Source organism: Aythya ferina (genome assembly GCF_964211825.1).
Source record: "Aythya ferina genome assembly, chromosome: 6".
Taxonomy (NCBI): domain Eukaryota; kingdom Metazoa; phylum Chordata; class Aves; order Anseriformes; family Anatidae; genus Aythya; species Aythya ferina.
The window spans coordinates 19,279,390-19,295,579 of record NC_140303.1 but is presented as its reverse complement, the minus strand read 5'-3'; the positions used below and the strand labels follow the sequence as shown (position 1 = coordinate 19,295,579).

General features: G+C 37.2%; 1 protein-coding gene across 8 annotated transcripts in view; it reads right to left on the bottom strand.

The window, feature by feature from the left end:
• Positions 1-11,068: 11,068 nt before the first annotated feature.
• LNPK (lunapark, ER junction formation factor) overlaps positions 11,069-16,190 on the bottom strand; it is a 39,791-nt gene continuing 34,669 nt past the window's right edge. For all 8 annotated transcript variants that reach the window (XM_084523130.1, XM_084523134.1, XM_084523136.1 and 5 more), the window contains one exon: positions 11,069-12,032. In XM_084523130.1, coding sequence (XP_084379256.1) covers positions 11,836-12,032 — 197 coding nt within the window. In that variant the 3' untranslated portion in view covers positions 11,069-11,835. The remainder of the gene's footprint in view (positions 12,033-16,190) is intronic.

The window sequence follows — 16,190 nt, the reverse complement described above, 5'->3', positions numbered from 1 at the left end:
TGGGGCATCTGTAGAGCTGGGGTGTCGTACTTCAACCTTGCTGCTGTTCATACTCTGATGAGTGCACTTCTGGAAGCCACAAGGCTTTGAAGAATTCCCATTCATCCTCAGTATGACACCCTTGGGCAGAATCTGCAGGGAGCAAGATCCAGGAAACATACACCCTTGTTTCCTTGTTCCTCCCTGACCATCAGCACATCACCTGTGGAAGGCTCAGACAACTCTTAAGCTCATTTTTCACTGTGGCACTACCATCTCAGGTGGAAGTCTTGACCCAGGACTCACAGTTCCAAAAGGGCTGCTGGACACCCCAGCACCACTTTGAACATTCAGATATTTAATTTAACATGTCCATGTTTAGCAAATGAGCTTTTAGATATTTGATAAACTTTATCAAGCTACCTTCTGAGTCCATGAGCAAAGATGATAGAGAATCAGCATTAGTGTTTGAGGTAATATAGTATTTGAGTGTATGTAATACTATTGAATGTAGTATTTGACATTCTTGTACATTTGTTATGCATATTTGGGGGAGTTATAAAACTTTAGTTTTGCAAAGCAATTTTCTGACTTACACTGACAAACAAATCTGATTTGAAAAAATCTTACATCAGCAAGGTTGGTTTGCAGATGTTATTTGCACCATTTATTTATCAAAAATAACTAGAAAATGTTTTTAAAACATCATTCCAAACTGTACAAATAGGAATGTGACATGGGCTGTCTGTTTTACTTATACTGTTTTACTGCTTAATATTCTGAGCAAACAGAGAGGCTATTTTCCCCAGGGGTTCAGGAGGGCATACTATTTCATTTCTTCAGAAAATTGTTTCTCTGGATTTCAATCTTTTTAGCTAGATATGACAAAATATAATATCAAGAACACTTATGTTTTTTATCAACTCCATTTTCAAAGCATAAATAATAGATCAGTATACATTTATGTCAGGTGACCAAATCTTATTTCAGAAATCGAATAAGCATTTTGCAATTTTTAAATGATGCCGTACATTTTCACAACAGATCATTATGCCTTTAAAATGTTTTCAAAAGACCGATTTATAAGCTTAGAACGATTTTGAAAATATTTCACTAGTGTTAATAATACCTTACCCAGGTGGCATTCCATTTTCTGAATCCTTGGGTTAATGAGGCAAATAAATCAAAATTAAATTGGCCTTGGAAAAAAAATCTAACAAAAATTGCATCTATCACATTATACATCCTGAGACTCATTCAGTACTGCTCACAATGACTAACAATATTCCAGCCCCCGGAATCACTGCACTTACTCATAATGCATCTTGCGAAAGTTCTTAAAGCAGCTGAGATTTTAAAATCAAATTGATCAGACTTCCATGACAAGATGAATATAATGCCTTATTATAATATACTGAGAGTATGCTCAGTAACTTGCATGCAGCCTTAGTTAAGTAGTTTCCATCAAGTATCCCTAGATTTCATCAGCTCACCATTTGGTCAATAATCTAAAAGTCTCCTTCCAGAAGCATGCAAACTTGTAAGTTTTAAGATAACCCTTAAAAAGAAAAATATATTCTGCAACCATTGTCATTCATTGTCTCTTAAAAAAAAAAAAAGCCCCAGCAACACAAAGCTATAGCCAAATAGCTGAAACAAACAAAAATTCTAGCATTTTGGGGGGAAAAAATAAACAGTTCCACTCATATTGTTAGAGAAGGAACAGTGAAAAAATATTACATTCGCTCCCTTCTCTGAAATATGAAATATTTTCCAGCTATTAAAAAAGGGATTCTACAGCAGAGGAATACCAGTGCTGTCAGTTCTTTAAAATAAAGATTACTATTATGTTATACACTATTGTTTACAGAGATGAATAAACAATGCCTAAGTAACATATAAGTAATAAATTCAGCACGAGCAAATAAGAACCAACAGATACTGACAGGTAACAATGCAGGCGTGCTACTGTTACTAGCAGCCAGAGTCACCTGCCTGCACAGTGGCATCCTTTGTCTGAGGGAAACTCCCAAGGGAAATGGAGCCCCCACTGATGAGCTTCCACACCCTGCTGCCGGACCCACATGCACCAGGTGAGTCAGCACCAGACAGTTGCTTGGTCTACAAACCACTCTGCTCTCCAGCCTTTTTCTCCTCAAGATTTCCATATACATGCTGTTTACAAGTGTTTTTGTTTGTTTGTTTTTAAATGGAAAATACTACACTTTTTTCCCCCACACACACAAAATAAACTAGTACTAATAACGTTTGAAATTAAGAAAAGCATGCAAAAAAGTTAGTTGGACAGGTTGAAAGTAACACAACAGCACAGAAGCACGTTTGCAGAACTTCCCCAGGCAGCACCTTCCTCATGGCTTTGCAGAAGTTGTATCATCAAGAGCTTAATTAGGACTAATTTATGTAACAATCTAATGTATTTGTCTTGCTTTTCCTCTCACAGGAGGAGGAACACTCAGGAGTGTCATGAGTTTTCTAGCCATTGGTTGGACTTCCGTTAGAAAAGCTTATGTTTATGACCAGTTTGTGACCAGGTGCAAATCCAGTGAGCACATGCAAGATATAGTAAAGCTTCACTCAGTCCCCATTTCACACCAGCCTCTTCAGCCATCTGCCTCCTAAGCAACTGTCCCAAAAAAGCCAAACCTTGCTGTGGATTACGTATGGAGTTTTAAGAGCTTAGAGAAGCCATTAGAAAAGGTGTTGATTTCACCTCAGTCTAGAACAGCACTCTTCCCAGCTCTCGAATTACAAATCATCTTCACTGAGGAGAAAGTTCAGTATGCAAGTCAAGCAACCCAACAATGCTCAATGCCTGGCTGCTGAAGCAGCAGATATTTTAGAAGAACAAGGAGCTCTACTTCAAGTTATTCCTTCGAGTTTTGTTCAAGATGGGCAGCACTGATGCAAAGTCACCATGCAATGGTTATTCAGTTGCTTGCTTAGAATAATTTTATTCTCCTTAATTTTATTCTGATTTTTAGTCCACAGAACAGAAGACAACTGGTATCAGGTCTCACTTCCTCAGATTTCTACAGGCTTTGGGCTTCTTTAAAAAAGTTTTAGGTTTGATTTGGGTTTTTATAGTGCTTGCCAGTTAGGCACCACCATTATGCAAGTATTTTATAACAGGTGAGATAGAAAACCCAGAAACTACATCAAGTTTCTGCTCAAGAAAAAGATGAAACATTGCTGCAGCAACTAAACCAGCCTTGTAAAAAAAAAAAAAAAAAATCAATACATGGTGACTGGCATACTCTCATATGTTCTGAAAGACACTTAAAAGCATGTAGACTTGTATTATCATCATGCATGTGACTATCATGAGTATTATTATCAGTGATATGAACACATTTTTAACTGCTTGCAGGATGGGGCTCTTTTAGAGTATGAAAATTACTTTGGAACACAACAAAAAAGGGTTAAAGAGACTCACAGGAAAAAAAAAAAAGGCATTGTAAAACAACCAATGGCACACTAAACCACTGTTAATTCAAAAGCCAAGATTCATTTGAAAACATCCACCTGTAAATCAAAAAGTCTCCAAAGATTAATTTCCACATTTACCCTATTTGCAAAATATTTAGCTTAGAAGCATCCTTTTTTTTTTTCCTGAAATAATTGCTTACAAGATGAGAACTAAACCACAATCTCAAGTGTAGTAAAGGTAATTGCTGCACTTACTGCTTATGTCATGTTGATGTATTACTATGTATCAAAGGTCACAGTTCTGTACTCATACATTATCAAATTTGAAAGAGCAATATTCGATTCTGACCAACCTTTAAACTGCCCAGAATGTGTGTGAAAATGGATGTAGGGCTAACTTGGGTTTAAAAAAAAAAATGAACCCATGTTTCGGAAGCTGAGGGGTCAATCAGCCAGACTGACAGGGTTAGGTGTCAGTTCTGTGTGTCTAATACTCCCTTAGATTACCAATGAGGTGCAGTACACTGATCACAAGCTAAAGCAGCTGTACTAATGAAAATGAAACCGGCTGAAAAAATTAGGTAATACAGGCCCGTGACACAGGGCAGTACCTTGTGGACAATAATGCAAGAATAAGGACATAAATCACCATTTAGATACAATAAAACCTATACTAACCCCCCTGCAATGTGTTTGCCGATGGAATCACTGGCAAAAGTCAGCATCTTCACAACTGCACAGTCCTCCCATGAAGTTGCCACACTATTTTTATATATTTTTTTTTTTATACCAAGTCAAAGCAGGCATGCAATGCCTCTGTTTCACTGCACATTTGCAGCTGTATGCCAGGCTGACCTGTGAGGGTGGCTGGCTGCTGATGCCATCGGCCAGGAATTCTCCCAGCTGTTGGTAGTGCAGACAAATGGGGCTTATCAGAACTTACTCTACCCTGAACAACTTTGTTTTTCTACCTATGCCACTCCAGCTGTGAGGATGGAGTTGCACTAAGGAACCAGGGAGACCTCCCCCACCCTTGTTCGGTTGTATACGAGGGCTTTCAATAAATATGAAATCCAAGTTGATTGAGTACAGCTAGCACAGAATGAACTACTAGAGAGAACCATCGCCTTAAAAACCATGCATCGCTACTATGCAAAGAGCTAAAGAGCAACTTGCCTCTTCGTCTCACCACCAATCTGAATCAGGTGAATATTCAATGGCTTTTTCAGAATCATGTTTTTCCATAAGAAATTACACAAATAGCAAAGGCAACATTTTTCAGCACTGGCTATATGATTTCATACTTTTAAGGATTTGCTTAATTTGGTAAAATATCAGATTTCAAAAGGTGACAGAAGTTAAAATATTTCCTCAATTACAAGCAGAAAAGCTAAGAACAACATTTTCATGAAGTCTATCAGACCTTGAGAATTCACACTGATCAATGTCTTAGCCACTGGTTTTAATCCTCAGCTGATATAATTTCTTATCAAGGCCATTACAATTCAAACAATATTTCTGAATAAAGATACTATTTATACTACATAAACACACAATATTTACTAATGCAACAACAAGGCTATTACAATAGAAATCTATTACAATAGAAACAAACTATAAACATACAGGATCTCCTGTTTAAATAAAAACTATGTACAAAATATACAGGATATAAGTACAAACATTCCTTAAGAAATACCAACTTTCATATTACTTCTCAAACATCATGTAAAATAATTTTTGTGTGTGAAATGTTGTATGCTAAGAAATTCAAAATTAAGTTTCCTCAACTGAGTAGAACGCCTTGAAGCAATACAAGGAATTAGCGGGCAGACCATTTCAGGATAGCTGGAAGGTCTGTTGTTGCTCGAGTGTTCTACAAATGTAGCATCTCTATTTTCATTTAGGCAGCAAAATGGAGAGAGAGAGAATTATTTCAATATAAGCTACAAATTTAGAGTTGAATTTGAATTTCCAAATTGAATACCCCAAATTGCTGCATCTCCAGTATTTGCCCCACCTTATTCTCTCCTGTGTATCTGATTATTTCAGGATTTTGCTGCATGTACTTCCCTCAGACAGTTGCAATCTTCCTTTTGCATATTATTCTTGTCATACAACAGAAGGAGAATACGTGATTTCACAGTGGAAAAGGCTTACAAAACACTCTTAAAAAAGATTAGTAGTTGCTTACTGAAAATGCTTAGCAGTGCAGTGCCAGGTGTGTACAGAAGTCTGGAAGATGTTTGTTCCCACAGTGACTATGGTGAGAAATAACAAGTATTATAAGAACTGGTCAGGACCCTCCCTTCTAAGTAAAAATTAAGTCCTGATCAAATTGATTTTATGCAACCTTGGAAGGGCTATATTATGATTCAGTGCTTCAGATTTTGCACTGATGCCAAGTTAGATAATCTATCAAGAATCTTAGGAGTGTTTGCTTTAATCTCAAAACCCCAAGGTTTGGGAGCAAATTATTGTATAATCAATATGTCTCATTTTAAAACCCTTCTCTCTATCCTGCCCATCATATACCTCTGTAGGTCTTATTCTTGCAGAGGAAAGATTGAATGTGACCTGACAGGACCCCAGAGAGGTTCACAAATCAAAAGCAATGGTGAAGAGAAGTCAAATTCCTTGAGACACATGATCAGAAGGGACAGGGTTTTTGTTGGTTTTTTTTTGTTGTTTGTTTGTTTTTTAAATGCTGGAGGGCAGCAGTTATTGTTAAGAGCTACAACCACCTTGTTGCATACACAAACTACCAATAGAGATCAAGTGCAAAGCAATTCCAGCCTACTCAGGATGCCATCTTTTTCCTCTGAAGAGACGGTTTTCAGAGCATGAAGTACTTAACTTCAGACTACCAGACCATCTCAAGCATTGAACTCTTCCAATGGAAGTTTAGGTTTTCCTCTGACAGTTGTGAAGCATGGTGTGTGAACACACCACGACCTTGAATCCAAAGCCCTGTGCCAGTCAGCCCAGTAGGGACATAATCAAGGTGAGGAATTAACACCAGCTCTTCTCATCATCCTCCACAAACTCAGAAACTTCCAGTTCATGGTCTTTGATGGAGTTGACAGAGGAGATCACTGCCACTGATTACCAGTTTTCTAATTCAGTTTTCACAAGCATTTTAAATGTATCAAAACTTTCTGGCAAAAACTCTTCTATGAAGTTATCACCCAGGTCCCATCATTTAATACGTTAAGTCAAAAAAGACAGGAGAGGCAAACAACATGAAAAAGAATCCAATGATAACCAAACAGTCTCCTATTGACCTCTCATTCTCAAACTCCATTTTAAACCTCTTGCCCTCCGCAAGGCTGATCAGCCAAATAACTAGGAACTTCAAAATTTCCAGTCTCTTCCAGAGTTTTTTTTCCACAGTCAACTCACTCTCCTATAAGTTTTAGTATATTATGTTTGTAGCTTTTTTAAAAAATGGTGTTTGCAGTGTAGAGATTATTTATGTGAAACTTCAGCAGCTCACTGTGACAAGAATCTAGACAGGTTTGCACTTACTAGTTCCAAAAAGTAATCTAAACACAAGATGCTGAAACGCTAACTTTTAACCACATGACTGGACATGCGACTGAACAGGAAAAAACATCTCAGAAATACTATTAAAAAAAACAATCAGCAACACATGGAAGGAAGTGAAAGTAAAGATTTTGCTTCAACATACTGATCAAATTATGTTTGCCAACAACATTGCTAAATCATATCCATCAGGGTTATTTTCTATTGAAACAGTCAGAGAAGGGCCACACCCCTGTGGATTGTGTTCCTCGTTGTCGAAGTCCTGACAAGCTTTCTCTGGAGTGAGGTTTTATTTATAAGATTAAAAAGTATTTCACAACTCTTGCACTGAAGACTTGAAGACGAATTTTTAACAATTATTGAATAATTAACAGCTTCCTCTAACCTACTCACCCATTACCACAGATTCACAAGTGCACAAGTATTGCTAAGAAAATACAGTATGGAACCATAGACAAGAGGGAGAACTATTTTTTTTTTTTCCCCTTAAGCCTCTTTAGCCTCTTATTGTGTTTTAAGTAGTAATTACTATTAGTTGAAAAAAGTTTTAAGGTCTAGTTTAATTGAGAGAAGGAGCAACTTTCTGCTGTTGTCCTCAAGTAGTGGCTAGACAGTGGCTTACTCTACCAAATTATCAGTCACTGATTTTGGGATTAATTCTAAAAAGCAAACAAGCTTTTTGTTTTTTGTTGTTAATTGCAAAGACATACTGTTTCTGACATAAGAATTTATTGGAGTATGTACTGCCATGCAATAATAGCCAAACCCTGCTACATTTTCTAGAAGTGCTTTAAGGCCTTGTCCTGTCAGACAAAACAACTTCCCAATCCCCTCCCACCTGGTGCCCTAATTGGGTTTGCCCCACTGTTCTTTAAATCCTTCCATCAGCTGTGGTACTCGGTACTGCTGCAGTACTCTTGTACCACAGCCTTCTTGATCTTGATCTCAAGGCAAGCAAATACACCCCTAGTTACATGCTTTTGATAACTTCTAGACCAGTCTGTGAATGAAGGCAGCTTCCACATCAGTTTTGTTTGCTTTTCCTTGCAAGCTTCTACTTTTCCTCCTTGTAGACTGAACAGCTCTCTTGAGACAAACCACTTTCATAATAGAATTCCACTAAATGATCTATTTCTGTCAAAATGTTTAAGGGCAATCAATCATGTTCTCCTTCAGAGTAGGTATTACTGTAAGAAGTAGCATTCCCTTATTTCCCTGTTCTGAAGTGTTCTCAGCAACACTTAAATTTGACCAACTGACTCACTTCAATTTATTTTGAACTAGAGCATTCATTTGTCTTTAATGGTAGCTTGTACACAACCAGGATAATTCCTCTGTAATACAACTATTTGGATAAAAGGAAACCTCTGCAATTACTCACAGTATTTCAGAAGTAATAAAAACCTAGCACCAACAAGTTTCCCAAGTTTCACTACTTCACTTCAAGATTTTGTTCTCCATCCAGACCACAGGAAGAAAGGAAGCTTGTATAAAATTTCTTGCAAGTGTGATTTTCTTTGGACCCAGTTTTCTAATATTTTTGAAATAAAATGTGATTCGAGTACATACTAGGAAGTCAGAATACAGCCAAAACATGGAACCGTAGTATTTTTCCTGTGCTTTCTTCCATCCCCTAACTCCAATCATTCATAACACAATCTGCAATTGGATTAAATATCATCAGCAATTTTGCTCTGCATAATCCTACTTTAAGTTTTTCAGGGTCACAGACGTGACTAAGTATGGCTATTCAAAATCTAAGCTTTGTTTTCTTGGCATGTATTTTTAGATTTTGATCTAGTTCCTCTAGGACAGAGTATCTTTCTTACTATTGACTCTCACGGTAGTCAGAAGCCGAGAAGCATCTGCTGCAGAAACGGAATCCTCTTCTCTCATGTGTCAGGACTGAGGCACACATACTTGGCAGGAGTTCTGTGAACGCTTACTATAAATTGAGGAAAGCCTGGAGTCTATCACATATACCTCCTGAGTTTGAATTTACTTGCAGATTATTTCACCTTCTACCCTCATTTATCATACCTTTAAAACATTGAAAAATTAGGAAGTTAAAAATAGATCTCTTTACCAAAATACCTGGATATCTTCAGCATCTTTTGCAAACCTTCTGAGACAATCAGGAAAGAATGAAAATGGTAACAATTTGCTTGGATACACTGTCCGTGTTGCCTTTTTTTTTTTTCCCCTTCTGTTCTCCCCTAAATCAAAAAAACCTTTCAGGGAAAAGTGCGCTTAAAACTCACTTGTTCTCTCCCCCAGAATTCTAGGTAGCTCCTGGTCTCAAGTCTAGGGTTTTTGCTCTTTAACAAGTATTTATTTTCACGTGAGGTTAACTGTCTTTACTTGATCCTTTTACTAAATCAATAGCATCAAGCATTCCTTTTGCAAGCTGCTAATATCACATTTAAGAACATTTGGAGGAATAATGCTTCCCTGCTTCCTCTCCACACCTGATTCTCCTCTTTCCAAAGAAATTCAGATTCCCAACCTTACCCAGCTGAAAGCATCAGTTTCCTTGACAAAAGCAGAATAGCTGACAGACATCTTCCAGGCTAATGAAAAAATAAATAGCTCTAATATCAACAGATTGTTTTCTCAGTCAATTCAATAGATATTATGTATTACAGCTCAATGATTGCTTGTTAAGGGAAAGAAATAAAATTACTCTAGAAAAAACAGACACCCAAGATAAGATTTTTCAAAGGAAATAATACACACCTAGAGTAATCTCAGATTCTGAAGGGACAGTAAGTAATTCACGCATTAAACATCATACACAGGATTGTGTGTCAAATTTTGCTTATTTCTAGTGCTTGTCAGTACATCCAACAACTAACTGGTCTAAACTACTGAAGTATCTTATGGTTTTCATTCCAACAGAACAATCAGCCTCTGGACAGATAAACTAGTGATGTACAAAATACAAAGAAGATATTAACATCTGAAAGTCTTACAGAATAATACAAATATTTCAACTTTCAGGCAAAATTATTTCCATTTCTGAAGACACTTTGGAATGTAAAATACATTCTCTTAAAGAATGTATTCCCCTTTGTACCCTGTACCTTTCTCATATCCTAATAGAATATTTGAAGGAAAAAGAGCCTGTTTTCTTTTTTATTTACAACTAAGATAGTTACACACAAGACAGTTACTTGTTTTTACTAATTGTTGTTTATATAAATATAGCCAAGCATCTACAAGCACTCCCTTAATCACTTGCCTACATTCTGTTTAGAATTCTACTAATTAAAATATGAATTGCAATTTAGTTAGTGAACCAGAAAAAAAGATTTCCTCATTTATCTAAATAGAGACTTTCTCCTAAATTTCTATCTTGATGAAACGGTTGAGCTTTTAAACTAACCCTAGAGAGTCAAAACAATTATTTGGAAAATAAATCATTGCTGTTCAGGTAAGAATTATGTCTCTTATTAAAAGATGGTCACATTCAGAAATGTTTTACTTGTATAGAGCTTTTGATTTACTAAGATTGAGACTTTTGCTGCCTTTACAAAGTAAAACCATTTCACTTTAGGACCAAGATGATTAAAAAAAAAAATAAAAAAAATGCTTGAAGTTTCCCCTTCCTTCCATATTGTAAAGTACATGGAAGACATCACAGACATTATAAAACTACTCAGTCAAACTACACAGGCTCAGCATGTGTTTAAAAAAAATAAAAATCAGTTTGATTTAGACATCTCATTTCTAGGCACCAGAAACATGCTAGTCCAGGTTCCCAGTTGTTAAAAATAACAGGAAATGCACACGAGTCATTAGCTTCAAAAGCTACATAAACACATAAAGCTTTAGTAATCCAGCAGCAAATGTTCACTGCAATTTTAACCATAAATACGATCAACAGACTTTAAGCATAGTTGGAAAATCTTTTGGTAATCACATGTAATCTCCCACTACCCATGAGGGATCTATTTCTATTGCAAGGAAGCCATCTTAGCAACATACATACATGTTCCTTGTAACATTCCTCCTGAACTTCTACAAAGAAACTGTAGAATTGCTGCATAAAACAGAACAGAAGTTCTATTCAGTTCTAGGAATCACAAAGCGAATCTTGCTGCTAGATGTCTTTATTTTCCTTTAACAAAATACACAAAGGCACAAAATTCACTCATCTTGTCATTATTGTACAGGTATAAATAGTGCTTTGAATTCAAGTACAATCAAGTGCAGAGACTTTCTATATTTTATGTAAACACAAAACAGTTCTGTATGTATGTGCCTTTGGTTCATCTGCAATGCAAACACCAAAGGAGATGCAATTTTTGTGAGTGTCATTTAACTTAATTCCGTCAAAAAGTTAGACAATGAATAACATTAACACCACTGTTATGACACTTTCTATATGCTCAAGTCAAATGTCGGATGACATCTCAGCTTGTAAACATCTGTACTTAAGATGTATTCAATTTAACAGGGAAGAATTAAAAAGTATCTTTAAGTTCACTAGACCAAACTTAACTAGGTCAGTTGTGTTTTGTGTTGTGGCGAGTTTGTGGCTCTTCATTTGACAGCTAGAGAGGTCGAATTTTAGGTCACCTTTAATAAAACTTATTTTAAGTTTTTAAATATGCAAATTGAGCAACGGCTATGACTGTTAGACTTCAACGAACTATACATTCTGTGAGTTAACTTATTTAAAGACACATGCTTAATTTACAATACTCACTTTCACACATAGCTTTGACACACTGTGGCAGTTGAGGCAGTTCAAGCTCAAGCGAGATTTTTAAGTTGTACCATTTAAAAAAAGCTCACCTGAATAGTAACAACAGGCATGAACAAAGCTAAAAACTAGCTACTGAAGGCACTTGAAGTACTTTATTCAGCTTTCACTAAAGATTCTTCACTTTGTTCGGTTGAAATAGCAGAATCTGAAACAGAGTCTTCAGTTGTTGAAACATTTTCTGGTACTTCTTTTTCAACTTCTTCAGCTAGCCCATCATCCAGCTGCTCAGCACTTAGTGCTTTATCATCTGTCTCATTTGTCTCAATGCTCTGGGATGGTTCTTCAGATTCTGTGAGAAGAGAAGTGATAAAATAACCATCTTCAGAAATGAAGATGTAGCTAATATTTCTAGAGGGCCTGTGAAAATATTTTGCAATCACACCGATTTCAGCTAGTCACCACAAAGTTATGAAAGGCCAAAAATAATTTTTCTAAAAAGGAGGTCACAGGTAAAAACTATAAAATTGAAGAAAAAAGAAAATACTATGGGAAAAGAGTTCACCAGACCCCAGTGAAAATACTGCATGTTATATGTGTCTGTTCACACTCAGAACCTTTCCAAGCTTGTTTGTTTAACAAGAGAGAATGCCAGAATTAAGACATTATCTTAATTCAGCTTGTGCTTGGTAATGGAAGTGTTAGCAATTGTACAGGTTTTTCTGCATAAGTTCAACCACCACACAGAGCCTAAACACTCTACTTGGTGGAAACTACATTTAAGGAGCCAGGTAGTTAGAAAAAAAGACAAAAATCCAGTTCCCAATATCTCAAAACTGCCAGCAAAAGTTATCGAGTATTCTTCATCTTCCTACTGTCAGTTTTCTTCCTCCTCATCTGAACTCTATTTTCTTCAGCCTCCAATTCTATGAGTTTGTGCCTTCTCCTGCTCTAGCCCCCCCACACCTAAGTTACATTCATTCTTTATTGCTGCTGTTGAAGCTTTAGTCACAAAGAAAGCAGAGGATGGGAGGAAAAGAACTCCATGCCTTCAACTCATGTGTAGTATAGTGCAAACATTATTTATCTACTCAGGTTCAGTCCTTTATTCCTCAGAATTATGATCCAGCAACCTGTAAAACGTGACTTGTTCTTAGCCTGGTCAATGTAGGGATTGAGGGAACCATGCATTCAGTGTGATTAGGAAGATGCTGAGCATCTACAATGGGCTTGAGGACAGCCCCAAGGACAATAAGCCACTAGCAGAAACTTCTGTTGAAAAGCAAAAAGCCTGATAGACTGCATGTTCCAACTATCTGTATTCAAAGGAACAGGAAAGGGATGCTGCTCTCACTGTTATATTCTACTGAAAAGCATGGAGACACTGTTTTCCTAAAGAAAACAAGTCAGGTATTTATTTCACATGGCCTTTCCTTTCACTTTAATGAACTTAGTAAAACAGCTGAAACTCTGCAGAATATACAATTAAAAAACAACTTAGATGGAAAATTAATAATTAAAGGTCTGACAAAATTAAGGAACTAAAGAGCAGATACTTTAAAACAGGAAGCTGTGGCAGTCACAACAAGCAATGCTACTTGTTTGCTCCAACTGCAAACATGATCAACCTGTATTAAATATATACAGTGATTTCATTTTAAATACACTGACTAGTGGAGAGTCCACTAGATCTTAATACTGAGTTATTTAAATTACTGCTTTAAGTGCAGTAGCTGAATGATAAAGCTCTAAAAGTAAGCTTAAAGATGACAAAAGAGAGGTGGTACCCTTGATGATCAGTTATTAATACATGATTTAACTGAATGCAGCTACGCATATATAATCTCAACAGCAAACAGCTTAAGGCAAGTTTAAGAACTGTATCAATGCAATCTTAAAAGTCCTGCTTCCGGCTACACAAGTTCTGTTACTAGCACTTCTGCTTAAAGCATAGTATTTACTTGTATGTACTTCACACTGAGAGGTCAGCTACCCCTCTTTTTGTTGCAGAGTATTTCATTGCATAACCAGTGGTATCACAATACTGTATCACTACTAGGTCAAGAGAAGAAACATGTCTGGTATGCAGGTATTCACAAAGCCAGAAAAAAAGGTAACCATTTCTTAAAAAAATAAAGTTGTTAAGAAGTCATTAAACTTGAGTTAAGCTGACAAGGATCTACTGAGATATCAGAATTCTAGCCATACTAGCTGAACTAAGGAAAAGGCACAGCAGATACCTGGATCTTTTCAAAGAAATAATGGCTTAAAAAGATATAGCATACTCATGCTGTCCTGCAGAAGTAGTGCAGATTTGGTAAAGAAGCAACCAGATCTTTTTGTTTGATTGGTTTTTGCTGTTGTTGTTGTTGTTTTTTGGTTGGTTATGTTTTTGTTTGTTTGGTTGGTTTTTTCAACAGTCAACTGAGACCATTTTGACCAGAAGCTTATTCCTTAGTACTTTGTCCCTGACCAGTTTAATTCCTAAAGTTTCTACTCCACTTGTAACATTTGCCCAAGGCCATGCCACTTTTGGTAGAACTCACAAATAAGCACATACGTGGAACAACTTGGAGTGTTATTTTTGAAGGACAGCATTACTGTGAACACTTCTGTTGAAGTGCAAACCAGATTTCTGCATCTGCCTTTTAAACGGAAATCTTTTCAAACATACTAACAGTTGTTGTATGTCAAAAATCTTCAGATGCGCTAAAAGCATTAAATTATCAAAATATTTCATCAGACGGTCAAAGAACTCCATAGAATCTGGAGACAGCAAGGGAAGTTGTCTTCATAAAGTCCAGATTTCATCATGGTGATCAGAAGTTCAAAGTAATCTAATGAAGACCTTTGAACATCAGCACTAGATACTCAACACAAAATACTCAAGCTGACAATTTTTTTTGTTTCATCTTTCAAAACATTACAGAATCACAGAATCACAGAATTTCTAGGTTGGAAGAGACCTCAAGGTCATCGAGTCCAACCTCCAACCTAACACTAACAGCCCTCCACTAAACCATATCCCTAAGCTCTACATCTAAGCGTCTTTTGAAGACTTCCAGGGATGGTGACTCCACCACTTCCCTGGGCAGCCTGTTCCAGTGCCTCACAACCCTTTCAGTGAAGAAGTTCTTCCTAACATCTAACCTAAAACTCCCCTGGCTCAACTTAAGCCCATTCCCCCTCGTCCTGTCACCAGGCACGTGGGAGAACAGGCCAACCCTCACCTCTCTACAGCCTCCCTTGAGGTACCTATAGAGAGCGATAAGGTCACCCCTGAGCCTCCTCTTCTCCAGGCTGAACAAGCCCAGCTCCCTCAGCCGCTCCTCGTAGGACTTGTTCTCCAGGCCCCTCACCAGCTTTGTCGCCCTTCTCTGCACCTGCTCAAGCACCTCGATGTCCTTCTTGTAGCCAGGGGCCCAAAACTGAACACAGTACTCGAGGTGCGGCCTCACCAGAGCTGAGTACAGGGGGACGATCACCTCCCTAGCCCTGCTGGTCACGCTGTTCCTGATACAAGCCAGGATGCCGTTGGCCTTCTTGGCCACCTGAGCACACTGCTGGCTCATATTCAGCCGACTATCCACCATCACTCCCAGGTCCTTCTCTGCCTGGCAGCTTTCCAACCATTCCTCTCCCAGCCTGTAGCTCTGCTTGGGGTTATTGCGCCAATATTGTTAAATGATAAGCCTATATCAAGGACAGTGCAATAGTACCAAACATAAGGAAAGCAAAATCAACCACAGAGTTAAAAGTAGTTCCTGGTGTTATAATGTTTGGGTCTTATACAGAAAAATAATACTTCTGAATGCTCAGAGACTAGCCTTTGATAAAAAAAAAAAAAAGACACTTAAAAAAAAAAAGTGAGGTATATTGCTTCATTCTGGTATTAAAATTTCCCAAGTTACACTGCTGAATAGTGAACCATGACGTCTGTGCCAGTAATCTGCATCAGACTGACAGCTGACGACTCCATATTTCCAGAGGATTACAAAATCCAAGGTTCAGTGCCAACAGCACTCCACATAACCATTCTTCAGTTCTCATATCTATAGGAGTAGCACGTAGCATGCTTGTCACTGCATGAGCACACAACTGAAAAAAAGATTCAGCTTCATGCTCTACTCATTAGTAAAGTAGCTGACTAGTGAAAAAATATTTATAGCACTTCTGCATTACATTAGCTTGCAATTTTTTCAAACTATATAGCTATAGTTTAAATGAGTTACATAGAAGGTTTAGATATCCCTGTTGTCAACACTGTGGTGAGTATGGTTTCTTGATGTTAGTGTTTGTTTACATCTAAGCAAAGATACTCTATTCTTATTATGACAGCATTTATATTACTACAGTGAACAAAAGCTTTCCCCAGAGCTATCCCTTCATAGCTTAAATTACAATCAAGGAAGCCAAGTTATGTTTCAAATTAGGGTTCTGATGGAAAAAGTGATTTACTGAAAATGATATTCTCATTCGTAAGACATTACTTTGTGGCAAGACACAGACT